This window comes from Manis pentadactyla, chromosome 16, assembly GCF_030020395.1.
Source record: "Manis pentadactyla isolate mManPen7 chromosome 16, mManPen7.hap1, whole genome shotgun sequence".
Taxonomy (NCBI): domain Eukaryota; kingdom Metazoa; phylum Chordata; class Mammalia; order Pholidota; family Manidae; genus Manis; species Manis pentadactyla.
Window position 1 is genome coordinate 77,612,506 of NC_080034.1, and position 16,231 is coordinate 77,628,736.

General features: G+C 44.8%; 1 protein-coding gene across 3 annotated transcripts in view; it reads right to left on the bottom strand.

The window, feature by feature from the left end:
* Nucleotides 1-16,231, bottom strand: part of CAP2 (cyclase associated actin cytoskeleton regulatory protein 2) — a 118,294-nt gene that overhangs the window by 18,249 nt on the left and 83,814 nt on the right. For all 3 annotated transcript variants that reach the window (XM_036911698.2, XM_036911696.2, XM_036911697.2), the window contains 3 exons: nucleotides 15,343-15,486; nucleotides 14,941-15,026; nucleotides 9,716-9,821 (listed from right to left, as the gene is read on the bottom strand). In XM_036911698.2, the coding sequence (XP_036767593.2) occupies nucleotides 9,716-9,821; nucleotides 14,941-15,026; nucleotides 15,343-15,486 (336 nt within the window). The remainder of the gene's footprint in view (nucleotides 1-9,715; nucleotides 9,822-14,940; nucleotides 15,027-15,342; nucleotides 15,487-16,231) is intronic.

Below are 16,231 nucleotides of genomic sequence, written 5' to 3' on the forward strand. Positions count from 1 at the left end.
TTCCGTAAGTGCTTAAATTCCTGTTTATATCACACTTTTATTGGCAGACAACTATAATCAAGAAAAAGGATTGCACATAAAGTGGTCATCGTCCTGTACAACATAACTATCAGCCAGAGTGAATTCAGGACTTCAGGCTCTATTTTCTTATTCTTATCACATCTTACAACTTTGAGACTTCTGCCAATGAAAAGTTTCTGGGGTCCTTTCCAAGAAAGCAGAAATGTTAAAAATCCTACAGTGAACTGCTGTATAGTATTTTAAGCATATGTTTATTAATAACTTTTTAAAGAGTCAATTTAGGAACTACTTCCTATTTTGCCTATGGAAACACCACTACTCATATTTCAGGTTTCCAAGACAGTACCAATGAGACTTACAAGCAATCAAAATAAAAAGGATGGTCCCCCAGTTACAAAGGGCATTTGGACCTATTTAGATCACTTTTCTTCAGTGGCACCTTTATCCCAAGATAGAAGTACAGAAGGAAAGGTAGTGAGAAATGCAAATCCCGTGGTTCCGTCAAGGATTTCTGACGGTGTCACCCTCCCCATTCTCTCCACCTGCCTCTGGCCTTGTATGCGGTGCCTTTGATGACCTGGAGGGATGTGAGCTATGGCAGCAGGTGCAAAAAGACAGAGCAAGAAACAAAGTTCCTTCCGAGAAGGAATAACAGCCTTAAATTGGAAAACTACCTGCAAATAGCATACATGGTCAATATTAGTTTGTGGAAACCAGTAACCGGAGTTTTTATGCTTGTTGTCATAATTTATATACCCAGATGTGGCCCCTCACAGAACATAAAAGAAAAATAAAGATAAAATTAAATCTTCCATGGGAAAATTTTCCAGAGTTAAAGATAGTAGAGTATAGCCATCAAAGAGACAAACTACAGATAACCCCCAGTCCCGTGAAGCCCGGGAGTGACACGTGACTTGAAGCATCTGGACAACAACTTCATTTGGCTAGAAAGCCGAGGTCTGAGCTCTCACTGAATTAAAGTTACTGTCTAGTGTTGGCGAGGATGTGGAGAAAAGGGAACCCGCCCCCACTGCTGGTGGGAATGTGAGCAGGTACGTCCCACTGTGGAAAGTAGTACGGAGGTTCCTAAAAAGAGAAATACCATATGACCCAGCAACTCCGCTTCTGAAAAGCGGGGAGGCGCTGGGATGAGTGGGTAAAATTGATGAAGGGGATAAAGAGGCACAAAATCTCTATTATAATATAAATTAGTCATGGTTGAAAGTACAGCATAGGGAATACAGACAATAATACTGTAATCATCTTATGTTGACAGACAGTAACTACACTAGTTGGAGTGAGCATCTAATAGTATAGATAACTTTCAAATCACTATGTGGTATACTTGAAAGCAAAACAATGTATCAACTATACTTCAATAAAAAGTATGATTGAGGTGGTCCATCTATTTTAACAGATAATTTAAAAAATAGAGCTATTATTTTTCTTTCAGATTTTAGGGTCACAAAGAAACTGTTGTATTTCTCAACTTACCTGTACCTGGTAAATGGTAGAGCTGGGGGATGAAGCGAAATAATAGCTGTCATAAAGATGATCAACTTTTGGCTCTGTATTACGTATAGTATTTACCTAGAGAATAATATAAAAACTAGAAACCTCACCGTCTCCTGAGTTTATAGTTGAGGCACACCAACACTGAGTAACTTTTGTTTCACTTTCAGTTCCAAAATTTGCAGGAAGTTTAGTTAGTCCTTTGGTCTGGGAAAAGGTCTGTAATGGGCTCAGCTTGCAGCCAGGGTGCAGCCGGACCAGCAAAGTGCGGTCCGGGCTTGGCTCTATGTTACATCCTATGGAGGGTCTGTTTTACCTTTAGAAGACAGTCTGCTCTGTTCCCCATCCCTTCTTAAAACCTTTTTGCTTGCTCTAATATTAATATTAACTTGCATTTGTTTCCTGAGTTAATACCAACTGGGAATTTGGGGCATGTGGGTGGCACGGGACAAGTGCAGGGGAGCCCTTTGTGACCAGAACGCCTTCACCTATGATGACATGCACTGCCCGTTTCCATCACCGTCAGCTGATAGAAGAAATAAAGGAATACGATTTACATGGCTCTTGAACAATGAACACAATCTGTAGTTAATGGAATAACACACTTTCATTGTGAAGAAATGTGATTACAAATACATGCATTCAGTTTAGCAAATGTGTTTGGACGTTGTCTATGTTATAGCCCTGCACCAGTCACTGCTTCAGATCCCAGAAGGAATGGCAAAGGGGCCCTCCTTCCAGTGAGCTCACAGCCCTCGGGGCGGAGAGAAGACCCTTCCGCGTCCCCAGCCAGCAGGCCCCTGGCTCGGCCTCACGTCTGCGCTGCCTGTGCCTTTAAGTGGAAGATCCTTCCCCATTCTAATTTCTGGAAAACTCTAACCTATCCTTCAAGGCTCAACTCAAAGTTCCTCTCTTTATATAGGTTTTCTGGAGCTCTCCTAGGAGGAAATCTTATTTCTCTATTATAAGGATCTGTCAGTAACACCCTTATTAACACTGCACATTACATTGTCATTATTTGTGGATTCAGGCTTGGTTGTCTCTGGGGCCCGAGCTCTGGAAAGCCACTCATCATTCACCCTAATGTCACCGGTAATGCAGTCCAGGGCCTGCAATGTGGTAGGTGCTCAGGAATGTTTACTGAAGGGAGTAAGTAACTGCTTTAGAAGGTAGGTAGTGCAAAACATCATAAAAAGAGGACAGATTTTAAGAAGTGCTACAGAGGGTCTGTGGAGGGAAAAGATAACTTCCAGATTGGGGCAGGGCATGGTGATAAGCAGAGAAGCTTCTTGGAGAGAAGACCATTTGAAATAGACCTGGTCGGATGGATGGATCAGGTTTGACACAAGGACGCAAGTGGAAGGGGCTTCCAGGAGCAGGGGACGTGAGCACTGTCATCACAATGAATAAATGCAGCCAAATCGTTAGCAGTTACCCGAGAACTTGCAGATCCACATTCGCATCGTCTTTCGCAGCATCACCTGCTGACGCGCACACTTGTTGACTGAAACTAGCACTACTCCAAACTGTTAGGAGCGCCTTCAGCCCTGTTTACAAAAACACACGCACCCAAATAGTCATCGTGCCTTTGTGTTCTGCTCCTTCTGACTGAAAAGAGTATTACTTGAATTTGTCCCCTCCAAAGAGAGTTTCAATGGCTTTTGGCTATTTAAGAAGATAAAATTCACTTTTAAAAAAGGAAGGTTTGCTACCACCTCGTACCCTAAAAAGGATGGGCCAAAGGCTTTATCTGCCATTGTCCTTTCTCACTGGAGGCGGGGAGGGCCAGGGAGATGGACAAAGCCAGGACTACTGGGAGGCACAGCCTCCAGAAGTGGGTGAGCCCCAGGGGCATGAAGGCTAAGAGGCTGGACCCAGCGACCTGGCACCTCAGTGGTGAATGAGAGCCCGGGGTGCCCAGGGCGGCTGTGCTTGGGGCTTGCTGACAGCAAAGTCCACACAGTCTCCTCCCCTCCAGCTGTCCCCAGCTCTGTTCTGGGAACACTCCTGCCCCCACCCTTGAACCACAGCCTCTTGACCTTCCCAGCAGGGCTGGAGGACAGAGGAGGCAGCAGGCAGGCCAGCCCGTTACGCCACTGCCTTCAGCAGTACACATGAAAGCATTGTAAATGAATATACCTTGATTAAAATGTTCCCACAGTGATGGTGTAAATAAATTAGGAACTTGCTGGCCCTCAGGTTTAGAGACTTTGAGTTCTTGGTTATGAAAAAAGTTCTAATAAATAAAATAATCCTGATTGTTTAAAGTTGGCAGTTTTAAAAGCTACTACTGTTTTGATTTAGGAAGAGAAAGATTTAAGTACTCTAAAATATTTATGCATTCTTATCAACTAACCATAAAACTCAAAGGTATTTATGAGATAAAAAAAAAGTTCTAAATATAAAAAGCCTAGAGTTCTAGTACAGCTAACTATTGTGTATGAAATTGTAGATAATTATTTTTTAACACACTTTTCTTACTGAAGACAGAGCACAGGCAAAAATAAAAATCACAATCTCAAAACTTCAAAAGGCATAAAGTGAACATGTAAGCAACAGTCCATCAAATCAGACAACCGGTCCATAAATAGTCAAGAGATCATTATACAAAATCGTCTTACTCCTTAATTCTATGAAAATGCATCTACCTCCAGCCCTCCAGAAACTGCTTTCTCAAGGTCACTAATTCGTCGCAGCATTATTTACAGGAACCAAGATAGGGCAGCAGCCTGTGTCCCTTGGTAGATGGATGGACAAGGAAGACGCGGTACACGCACACAATGGGAATTACTTGGCCACAGGAAAGAAGGAAACCTTGCCATTTACAACAACAGGGATGGGTTTACAGAGATTTATGTTAAGCGAAATAGCTCAGAGAAAGACAAATACTGTGTGATGCCCTTACGTGTGGACTCCAAAAAAACGAAATGAATAAACAAACCAAAACAGACTCCTCCGGTCCAACTTGAATGCAGTCCAGCAGTCTCTCCAACTTGGATATGCACATAAGCCACCCGGGGAAACCGCCTTAAAGTGCAGGTCTGACTCGGGAAGTTGGGGGACTCGGACTCCGCATTCCTAGTCCCTTGATCACCGCTGGCCTAGGAACCACATCGCCCTTCGGGTCTGGGTGCTCTTCCCATGCTTTGCTGTCCGTGCAGACACTGTACTTGGTGCCTAACTCTGGCATGATGCTCCCCTATTATTCCATTTCGTATTTATATGTCCTCCTGTTACCAGGTGAGTTTCAGGGGACAGGAACTGTATCTCCTGGGTCGTATATGCATCTCTGTCTTCTCAACACCTTGCCCAGAACCAGGAGCGTAGCAGGTCCTTAAGCACTGTTTGCTTAATCACCTAGTCCCTTCCAGGCTGAACTCACAGCCATTTCCAACCAGACTTCAGCATCTGGGCATCTGGAGCCCCCTTTTTTTTGGTCAGTGACACTCCTAACTCCCTCTGAGCAGTCTGATCTCTTCCGCAGGAGAACCAAGTAGTCGGTTACTCCAAGCCCCAAAGGGAACTCAAGACCAGGGGCCACTAAGCAGAGTGAGTGCAGCTGTGGTCAGGGAGCCGGGGGTGGGCCACCCTCTGCAGACAGTGACCAGTGAGCTCTGGGATCCAGGCAACCAGCACCCCACCTGAGGCTTCCACCGTTCACTTTAATTAGTAAACCTAAGGCACAGGTTTGGTACAAGCTCTACACAAAAATGTTGATATAAAAGATGGAGAACGATTTGCACTTCTAAAAATCAAGAGAAAGCCAGAAGACTTGAAAATTTACAGGACACACATATTTAATGATGTGTTACAGAGCCCACATTATTTACAAGGCAGGATACCTTCTGGCTGAATTTTAATTTGATTATAAGCAAACTGTTATACTTTGGCCTCGTTCCTGAACATTTGGCCTTTATACTGGAGTCAGCTGCAAAGAAGCATCTACCTGGAGGAGAAGTGGCCATAAACCTGGCTTGCTCTGGGAAAAATAAAGCCCCACCTTGTCTATAATTGTAACCACTCCCAACTGTGTATTATCTGGGGGTTTAGGGGAGTTAGGATGGATGACAATTGGAGTATAGGATAGATTTTTAAAATCCACATTATAAACAGAATTATTTCACCATTACACATAAGAATTATACCCATTCATCTACAAGTAGTTGTATTCTGTTTTACAAATAATTATACCTTAGTTGTTCCCAAAGTTAAAGTAATTTGGAAGGACACAGAAAAGGACAGAAATATGTCAACACGTTTGGCACCAAAAGTTAAGAAAGCAACCACATTTTATCCTATTCATGGAGTTTCCACGACCTTTTCCTGGCCAGGCCCACACAGAACAGAATAGTTTAAAAGTTGACCTGGACAATTCATAGGAAAAAAAAATCAGTTATTCCAGTAATTATAAGTGTAAAGATTAAGTCTTAGTTTTTTTCAGCCTTAGTTATCTGATTTACAGGAACTGCCAACGAATATTACAAATGTGACCAACTGCAAGGGGTGATAAATAACAGCGTCTCTCCTGGGTTCCTGCCAAAAGGTCAATTTATTCAACAAAGGGCATTTGAAACCCAGAGCTGAGAAAACTATGTAAATTAATGTGGAAAAGAGTTCCCAATAATTAAACTAACCAAAAAACTGCAAGTAGTTTCCAGTGCAGAGTCCTTTCAGTTCACATTCACGTTGAAGAAACGCTTACAGAAAGGAGAAGATTCCATTCACCACAGTAAACGTTAACAAGAAACGCCAGCTGGCTTCCTCCGCAGCTGCCGCTCGCCCCCAGACGTACCCACCGCCAAGCCGGCACACTTGTGCGCGCACACACACACACACACACACACACACACACACACACGCACACACACACACACGGACCCTCTCTCCAGCCACCGCCCTGACAAATCACCAGCCTCAAAGTTTTCCATTCCGCCGTGACAACTGAAGGGCGCCGCAGTTGCCAGGCACAGCTGCAGTCTGAACGCAAAGGTTACAGGGCGGGGCGGGCAAATTCCCTTCCAGCTGTTCGCCGGAACGATGCTCTCTCAGAGCCACACACCCTCGGAAACTCAGTCTCGAGCCGCCTGCTGTTGGTCATTAAAGACCCTGTAGAGCTCAAATCTCAAAATCCAATTTGAAAATAGAAGAAAACAAAGGTTACTCAAAATACTGGAGATGTTAAGTCGCCGTAAGCCCTTGGGCTGTGTCCCTTACGATGGAATGCATCTCTTAAAACCTCTGAATATTGTGGCGTCAGTGGGCACCGTGTCTTTCTGCATTCCTTCCGATCCTTACCACTTGATACTTTTTGCATAACGCGATCAGTGGGCAAGTAAGGGAAATTATTTTTATTTCTTCTTCCCAAAGGCCATTTGATCAGATAATTTGAATAGACTTTTCCCTCTTCCTTGCAAGAATGCTGTGATTCTGGCTATAACTGGTTATCATTAATTTTGCAGGTTCATCAACAGACCACAGTAAGTGAGGGAAAATTAGGCGATCGATGCTATGGATTATGTTTTAGAATCTTTTAAATAGTTTTTTAAATTTAAATTTAAATTTAAAACTAAAGACTGTAATTTTTAGAACAGACTTTGCAATAGTTTCTTTCCACAAAAACTAGAAAAGGTAAAGATGTTAACGCAGTTTTACATACAGGTTTTAAGGCTTGTCACAAGATTTTGCACATATGATGTTAACTGTGAACCAACATCATTCCTTTCTTTTAATATCTGGCCAAAACTTTATTATACTACTCTTTCATTAGAGAAGCAAAGTAAATTCTTTGCTTTATAACTATTACCATTTTAAATAGGATTTTCCCCTAGTGTAACATGTGCTCACTAAGTAATAGGTGTCATTACTATTATGACAATCCATGCTGCCCAATGGGTGCTCCAAGGATTACATTGTATATAAAAATGCATACACATATGTTTATATTTGTATAAGATTTATGTTTTCAAGGATGTTTTTCAAAATGCATAATATGGCCCACTAGTGGGTCATGAAATCAATTGAGTGGGTCTCAGCCAGAATTTTCTAAAAAATGAAATAAAACAGAAGAGAAAATACCTGAATGCATTCCATATGGTAAGAGAAAGTATTGTTTTGCAAAACTTGCTTTAGTATAGTGAGTAGGGGTATGTGTGTGTTGTGTATTTGTGTAAAGTGTTTTTTTTCTATGGGTTTCCTTTAAAGGTTTGAAAGTCATTGTTACAAGGTATATATTTTTAATAAAATAATGAAAAGATAAGTATTCACTTGAACATCAAAAAGCAATTTGTTTTTCTATAATTAATGATTGATTTTTTTATATTCAAAACATGATTACTCAGCTTCATACATTGCATTAAAGGTATTCAAACCACTTAAAAGTAATTTTCTATTCATTTGCCATGGGCACCATTAGTGAATTAATAGGCTAGCATTTGTTGACATGATTATATTCCACAAATGGATTTTTACTCCATTTCTACTTATCTACCATGAAATAATAAAACATCCAAGCACTCTTGATGTTTAGTTTATTATTCTCTAATGATGACCTATCTCCATGGCAGACGTGACAATTCCCCTTTATGACAAACTGACCTACAACAAAGGAGCATCTCATTGGGAATGTATGAAAAATAATCCCGACCAGTCTACACAAACACCCACCCACATCCACACATACCCCTCTAGATGAAAACCCTTCGAATGCTCCACACTACTCATACTGTTGTGGGCAGAAGAAAAAATTATCCACTTGGTTGTTGCGTCTTGTGCAGTGCATTTCAGCGTATGGAGAAAACAGGCAAAGTAGAAAATGAAGCATCAGTCTGGTGGGGTCACTGGTGACACTGGTGTAAGTGTTGGGGAGCATATGCGGAAGTCCCTCCCTCCCTTGCAAAGTCACAAACTCTTGGAGTCAGGCCTACTAAGTGACCTCAACATTCAGAGGGACGGTGAGGGGCCGGAGCACGGGAATCAGCCAGTGAACCTTGGCTAGAGCTCACAAATACCCACTGCGTTTTCTCAACATTTACTGTGATCAGACCACCTGCGGTGACCATTTCAAGGTGACATTCACTTCAAATGGCAGGGAACCCCCATGGGAAGCCGTCCTACAAAGCAGAGACTTGAGAAGGGCAAGGAAGATTCAAGGAGCCCCCAACTCACAACTCACTTAAACCATTTGACCGAGTCCTTACTCGGTGCCAGGCATTACGGTAGGGGTTGGCGGCAGAGACAGGTTTTTCATCAAGTGGAGGCACCACAAAAGAACACAAAACCTTACAATGCTTTGTATTCAGGGCTATGACTGGGAGACACTCAAGACAGGAAGGAACCGCAAAGGAGCCACCCGTTCGGGACAGGGAGCCAGTGGAGGTCGGGGGAGGTTTCCTCAAGAGGTGACACTGGGGCTGAGTCCTGGGGAAGAGGGCGGAGGGCCTCCCCGGGGAACTCAGGTCGGACAGCGCGGCATAGGTTCAGGACAATGTAATAAAGCCTAACCCGCAGGAGATTTGCACATTTCAAAACAACAACAGTCTGATTTTGGTTTGATGTAAGCATTGCATGTGTGCAGGATTCTGCAAGTAGCCTGGTAGTGCTGGGGCACAGGGGAACGTGAGAAATAGGGGTGACAAGGAGGAAGAAGGCAAAGGTCAGATCAACATCTGTGGGAATTAGAACAGACACAGGCCAAAGCAGTACGGTTACCCAGGTATTCAAAAACATTATTCAATATACTCTAAAACACCAAAAGAGAAACATAAAGCACTTAACAAGACATATTATTTATAATTCTATCTCGTTTTCAAACTTCTCAATTTCCTTCCATTATGATTACACAGCCTTGATATATACACCATCTTTGTACTCATAAACTTTTACACTCTATCACAACACGGACTGGTAAGTCATTTCCTAGTAACCATTATATATATTATTTTCAATGGCCGTACAATGGGTCATTGAGTTCTTATAACAGACAATTTAACCATTTTTTTTGTATGCCATGTAGGCTGTTTCCAGATTTTCTTATGAGAAATGGCATTTTCATAAAGAGTTTTTACATGTATATTTTACCTTATTCCTTCTTGGAGGTAAATTCTTAAGTATGAGATTACTAGGCTATGGAAGATGAGTATTTTTCTGACGTGTGTCGCCTGGTGGAAGACGGCTCGGTACTTACCGTGGTGCTCCAAGTAAGGCCTGTGGTGTGGTGTTCCTTGATGTAGGCTTGAAGCTCGCTCCAAATGTCCAAATATGACTTCACCCAATCCACATGGCGTGAATCACTTTGTTGTAAAAGAGAGCGGAAGAGAGTGGAGTTAGGATCCAAAATAAAATCTAGGAAAGACTGGGGGCACGTGGAAGCCATAACTAAGGTCACAGACCACCCTGGAGTGGCTTTCTTCTAGTTCAGTCACCATGAACTAATTCTGAAAAGAACCTCGAAAGGATGGTGGCCCAGGTCTGTCCCGAGGGGAGCTGAGCGCCGAGAGCAGAGCGGACCCTGGAGGGGGCCCGTGGAGCCAGCCAGTTCGGGCCGTGTGTTCTCGGGTCCTCTCTGATGGGGAGAGGATGTGGAGGGGGACCCATTTCTTTCCGCCCCACCTCTGCTGCAAAATGAAAAACAATGTGCTTTCAGGATGGAGGAATGGTATTAAAAAGACAAAAATCTGATTGGTTTTCTAATAGTTTGGTTGAATTATTTGATTGCAAGAGTAATCAAATTGAGAATTTTGGACTGGTAAGGAAGTTGGCATAAGAAGAAAAAAGAGTTCCTACAAATAGTTAACGCTCCATACTGACAAAGGACGTTCACTTAAATTACCTCTTTGATACTCAAACAACAGTGTGAGCCAGGCAGGGCGGGACCAGTATTTTATACCAATTTTACTGAACCAAGAGGTAGTAAAATGCTTACCTTTTACAACAGGATTCACATACAGGAGTGAGAAACTGTTAGGTGTATTAAAGGTAAAGATAGACAAAAACAGCTGCATTTCCTCTGGATAATTTCCACCCCCACTTTTTTTTGCCCGCTTTGCTTGAAATAGTGGTTAATGACAAAATGATGAAATCTCAGCTAACAAAAATGTAAGCATGAACCTGGCCATTAATCTGAAGACCATCACGGAGGGAAATCTCCTTTAGCCAGGCTCTTACCAACAATGACTTGACTCTGGACATATTTTATTTGTTTTCCTTAAAAAGCTGCAAGGACGCCAGCATGTGGGGATGCCCTCTGTGTTGAGTCCCGCCATGTAGGGAAAGTGAAATGGGAACTGAAGTCATGATCACCCACCCCTCGGAGAGGAAAAACATGAATGTGATTTTTTGTTCTAAATTTTAGATTTACATTATATGAATCTATGAATATCTCATTGTCACCTTCTTTCACTCTCACAGTCAAAATCCAAAAGGCTGAGTGTAGCTTCTAAGGGCCTCACATCAGTTTTCTTTCCCTACGGGATTTTGCGGGGGTCTCTTTGTAGGCAGAGTGCCTCGCACATAGGAAGCAGTATACAATACAGCAGTTATTATTAGAGCATTAAAATCATTTCAGTGTACATGTACACACACTCCTATGTATGGTCATTTAATACATACATGTGCATGTGTGTATGTACAGACACAGAAATAGCAGCATGCACATTCCCTATACTTTCTACTACAGGTATCCCCCAATTCTTGAAAGTTTGTGTTATGCTACTCTGCTTTCATGAAAGACCTACATTTGTGCCTGTTTCTGGTAACTGAAAGAAATTTGAAGAGGATTTTTCCTTTCACGAGAAGAGGGGAAAAGTGAGAGTGGCATTCAGGGCCTGTTTTTTCAGCGAGCGCTTAATGGGGGCAGCAGCGACAGCACCCCGCCCAGCCCAGATGCCTCCCTGTGAACCCCCTCAGCCGCTCAGCATGCGACGTCACAGCTCTGTGTCTGAGCACCCGGGCTTCACCTCGGTTTGTTTTGTATGTCCCTCAGCAAGATGTGTCCTAAGGTATCAGAAAAGCCTACGAGAGGTTGTCTTTGGGGTCTGGGAACACTCAAAAAGTTTTCCTTATGAATTAATGGTAGTTACTTCTTCGCTTTATGCCATTTTGGCTTGTGGAAGGGCCGGATAGTATTAACAGATTGTGTAAACCTGTCAAAGGTTTAACTGAAATAGTCTAAACCTGTATTGGCAAATTCATTTTTCTTTTAACTATTACAGTATGATTTTGCCTTGAAGAAAATTCTAGCAAAACTCATAGTACGGAGTATGGTGCCTTTTGACCTGAAATCAGTCTCAAAGAGAAGACAAACAGCAGGACCCAAGTACGCACTGCAAGTCCATCCTCGGGTTGCATTCCTCCTGGAGGACGCGGCAGGAGGTGCATGTGACTTTTCGTGATTATGACTCAGTGAGCTCACACCTCTATGCCAAAATAATTAACTTGCTCTATTCATTTATGGCAAAAGAACCAAACAACTCGTCGAGGCAGTCGTAAGGGCTGCGCAGATGCAGAGCTCCCTGCCCTCAGCCCTTCCCTTAACCACAAGGAAGGCTGCCTGTCCGCTCCTCTGCCCACGCGCCTGTCTGCAGGCAGCAGTGAGCCGCAAGGAGCTGCAACGTGCGGCAGCCCTTTCTGGGCTCTCGGAGGAGAGGCCCAGCCGGCCGGGCGCACCCAGAAGTGGGCGCTGAGGGCGATGTGGGGTACTCTGCTTCTGTCGGGTTACCAGCCCTGGGCGCTCGGCCGCGGCTTGGGCCCGTCTGGCCTGCTTCTGCAACTCGAGCAAATGAGCCCAGGGCACTGGCTGCATCCCCCGCACAGCACAGTCGTCAGGTGGCCCATTAAGTTGAACTGAGTTACCCTCCATGCCACCGGAAGGGCATTTGCTACTTAACAGTTGACACCAAGGGGAAAATACTGGACTCTCTTTGCATGTGTACAAAAAAGTGGAAACCCCAACCTTCTTGGCTTGGTCACCACCGGGGGAGAATCACTCATGCCCACGGCCCCGTGCCCTCAAGGAGGGCCTGTCGGAGGACAGGAGCTGACGAACTGAGGTCAGACTAAGCATGGCCTGCAAGGGGGACATGCAGGACAGCAGAGGCCTAGCAGGTGCAGGCGGTGTCCCGGCGAGGCCCAGGTGGGTGTCTGTGCTCTGCAGAAAAGACGCAAGAGGTCGTCTATGATGTGGAAGTTGCCATGGGCTTATGCTCATGCCGACACCACTTGATGTCCGGGTTTTGTAAGTTAAACTCATTCTTTCCTGAACTGCTATTTCTGTGTGAGAGGAGCAGGTCGTCCTGCATGTCCGATGCCTTTTTGCATTCATACCACACACTCCTCTGGTCACCGCAGCAACGTGGCTGCATCGGGGGCTGTGCCCGAGCCCCAGTTCTCTGGGTGCACAGAGTCCGTTACTGAGGAGCATTGCTTTAAGGAAAGTTTCCTGGGGCAGGAGGAAGAGACCTGGGGGAAGGGGCGCCTCCTACAAGCCGCACGACCCGTTTGGCTGACCTAGAACGCCTGACCTCTGATGGGGCAGGGGAGCGGCGGTTGCTGGGTTTTGCTTTGTTCATCCCACATAATCCAGCCGTCTTGCGTGTACAATTCAAGAGAGTTGCGCGATCATCACCACAGTCAATGTTTAAACTTTTTCGTCACCCCAAAAAGGAATGTCATCCCTAACAGAAGTCACTCCACATTTCCCCCAAACTTCCTAATCTGCTGATCTGCCTTCTGTCTCTGTGGGTCCACGTACTCTGGAATCTCGTGTAAAGGCGGTCACACAGTAGGTGATTTCTGTGGTCTGGCTTCTCTGGCTCGGCATGTTTTCAAGGTTAGTCTGTGTTACCACTGCTCTGACGCTTCATTTTATAAAAGGCTGAATAATACCCCACTGTATGGATATACTTCTTATTTATCTGTTTACCAGTTGATGGGCATCTAGTTGTTTCCACTTTCTGGCTATTATAAATAATGCTGCCATGAACATTTGTGTGCAAGTTTTTGTACGGACTTATGTTTTCATTTCTTTTGGAAATATACCTAGGAGTCAAATTGCTGAGTGTGGTTGTTTTTAATAGTAAAAAATATTGGTACATATTTCTTAAACTGAGTGGTGGCTATATGGGCATTCTTGCTATTGTGATTCTTTGTATCTTCCATACATTTTATAAATTTTCTTTTGTATCTGTTCAATGTCTATTAAAGTGCAAAATAACCTAATTAAATCATTATGCAAATTTTGAGGCTGTAATATTAGTTAATGGGACTATAGTAGGTATTTATATGTTCTGTGCAATTTTTCTACATTCTGTAGAAAGTTTGTATTACAATATTTTCCTCTTTTCTTATCTTAAAATGAACCTCTTCTTCTGTCTCATACTTTTAAACTATTTTAGTCATTTAAAGAGGTGAAATGAGGCAATAATCCAGATGATTTGGGTCCTCGAGATTCCTTCTATGAACAGCCCGGGTGCATGACTGAGACGCAGGAGCCCCCCACCAATCTGCTGACTCGTGATAACCCCGTTCTGCCACCTCCGGGCTCAGAGAGGGATCCGCTTGAGCCAAGCCTCCAGGAGGTGGGACTCTGTTGCTCTTATTTTTGCTTCCTTCCTTCCCCGAGTGACTAGGCATCCGCCACATCACGTTCAGCCAGCTGTTTATAGGGCAAGCCATGACATCAGCAAAGGGTGAGAAATCTCCCCATACTGCTTATGTAGTTTGGAGACATTACCTAGATATTCAGCTCTGGCTTCTCTTCATTTGGTCCCATTTTCAATCCTAACCCCAGTGTAGGTCTCTATAGGATTTAGTATTTGTGCTGTAGAATGTAATGTCCTTTTAAGATGGTTCTCCAGGCAAAATCCTTTGCTCAGACCCCTCTGGGACCTCCAACAGCCTTCTGAGTGGCTGCTGCTCGTGTTGGTGTCTCTCTGTCCACCCCGGTGGCATTTCTCCTTAATGCCATCGGTCTTCCCTGATGTCCTGGGGCGCTGTCTGCTCTCATTTCCATTCTTCACTCACACTCATTTCCCGATGCCTCCTTTCTTCTCTCTGCTCACCCACCAACTCTATTTTGATCCATATAAAAGTCTGGAGCCCACGTAGGGCTGGTCCATCATGAGCCATCACAGAGCTCTCCCGTTATTGTGGGAATATGTAATAGAGTGACATGCATTCAAGGGGGGAGAGAGAGTTTATTCACTACAGGAAACTGAAGTAGACTTTCTAACACATTATCTGGACAGCTGATTTCACTTTCCTCTTCGCTTTACTTGCAAAAATGAGATTTTTCCTTAACATTTATAGTAAACTAGTCTTGAAAAGGAATCAGTCATGTACTATGTCAAGTTTTGGGAGAGTTGGCTAGCAAGCGATCAACTGAAAATTTGGTCAGTAAAAGAAGGTACATACCTGTGTTTGTAGTCCTTTAAGACCCTGTTAGTGTAAAAGGTGGCAGCGTCGTTCATCTCCTTGACATAAGGACCGGGTTTGGGGGACTGAGAGAACGGGACCATCAACCGAGCATAGAAGGGAAAAAAAAAAAAGAGGATAAGAAAGAAAATGCCGTACAGAAGACGCGAAGCAACGGAGGTGCAGACGTGAACCGTGGAGGCAAGTTTTGCTCTGTGCAGGCGGGTGCAGCGCTTCCCACACCTCGGGACCCAAAGCACCGCACTTCGGACGGGGTGAGAGGCAGCCGCCCCCGGCCTGAAGCGGACGTCCCTGCAGTGCGGCGGGCGGAGACGCCCGGAGGTAGCCGAGTGTCCTGAAAACCCGCCCGGGGGGCAGGAGCGGGGCCCCCTGCGGACTCACCACTGCGACCCAGCCCAGGGCCGGGATGCTTTCGCTGACGGCCGACAGGTGGTTGAACATCGCGCTCCCCCGGTTGCTCTCCCTGAACGCTTGGATTTCCTGGATCTTCTCCGATATCGGCTTCAGAAGCGCAGCCGCGTCATTCTGCGAGCGAACACCGGGCATTGTTACTGAGGCCGGAAGCCCACGCGTCTCCCCACGCCGGCCCAAACGGGGGTCCTCAGGGCTCGCCGCTTGCCAAGGGCTTCCAGAACCGAAAGGGTGCTTTTGGTGATGGTAATGCTGCACTGTCATCCCCTGAGGTGTGAACATGACCCGTGTTTTTAACGCTGTTAACAGTCTCCTGGGACATGGAAAGCAAGCACCCAGCAGGGTGGTACGGTCCCTGCCTCCGGAAATCGTGCAGGGACCACAGTGAAATCCCGTGGGTCACGTGCTGGAATGACACAGGCCAGGGCCGGTGAGAAGGCGGTAAAAGCGTATGTTCTGTTCATGGGGGAAAATGATGCGAGGGAGGGTCCTTGGCTTCACCACAGTCACCATCACCCACGTGAAGAAGTGGAAATCTTTCACTGAGTCTCTTTTTAGGAAAATGTGACAGCTTATCATATTTATAGTTGCCCTTGCCGAGTCTGGCTTTTTACGCACTCTGACCAATGTGGCTGATGACTGCTGGTCCCTCTCACTCCTGATTAGCTCAGGGGCTGATGGCTCCAGTCATGTGCAAAAAGACGTTCGAACTTAGGTGGCTGGGTTACAGAGTCACAGAGACGGATGCCTGCAGCATCTCCCCGTCCTGCTCTCTCTGCCTCCTCTGGTTGTGAAGAGCAGCTACAAGGTTACCTGATTGTTTATTTTTGTGCTCTAAAGAAATACCAGCAATTATACT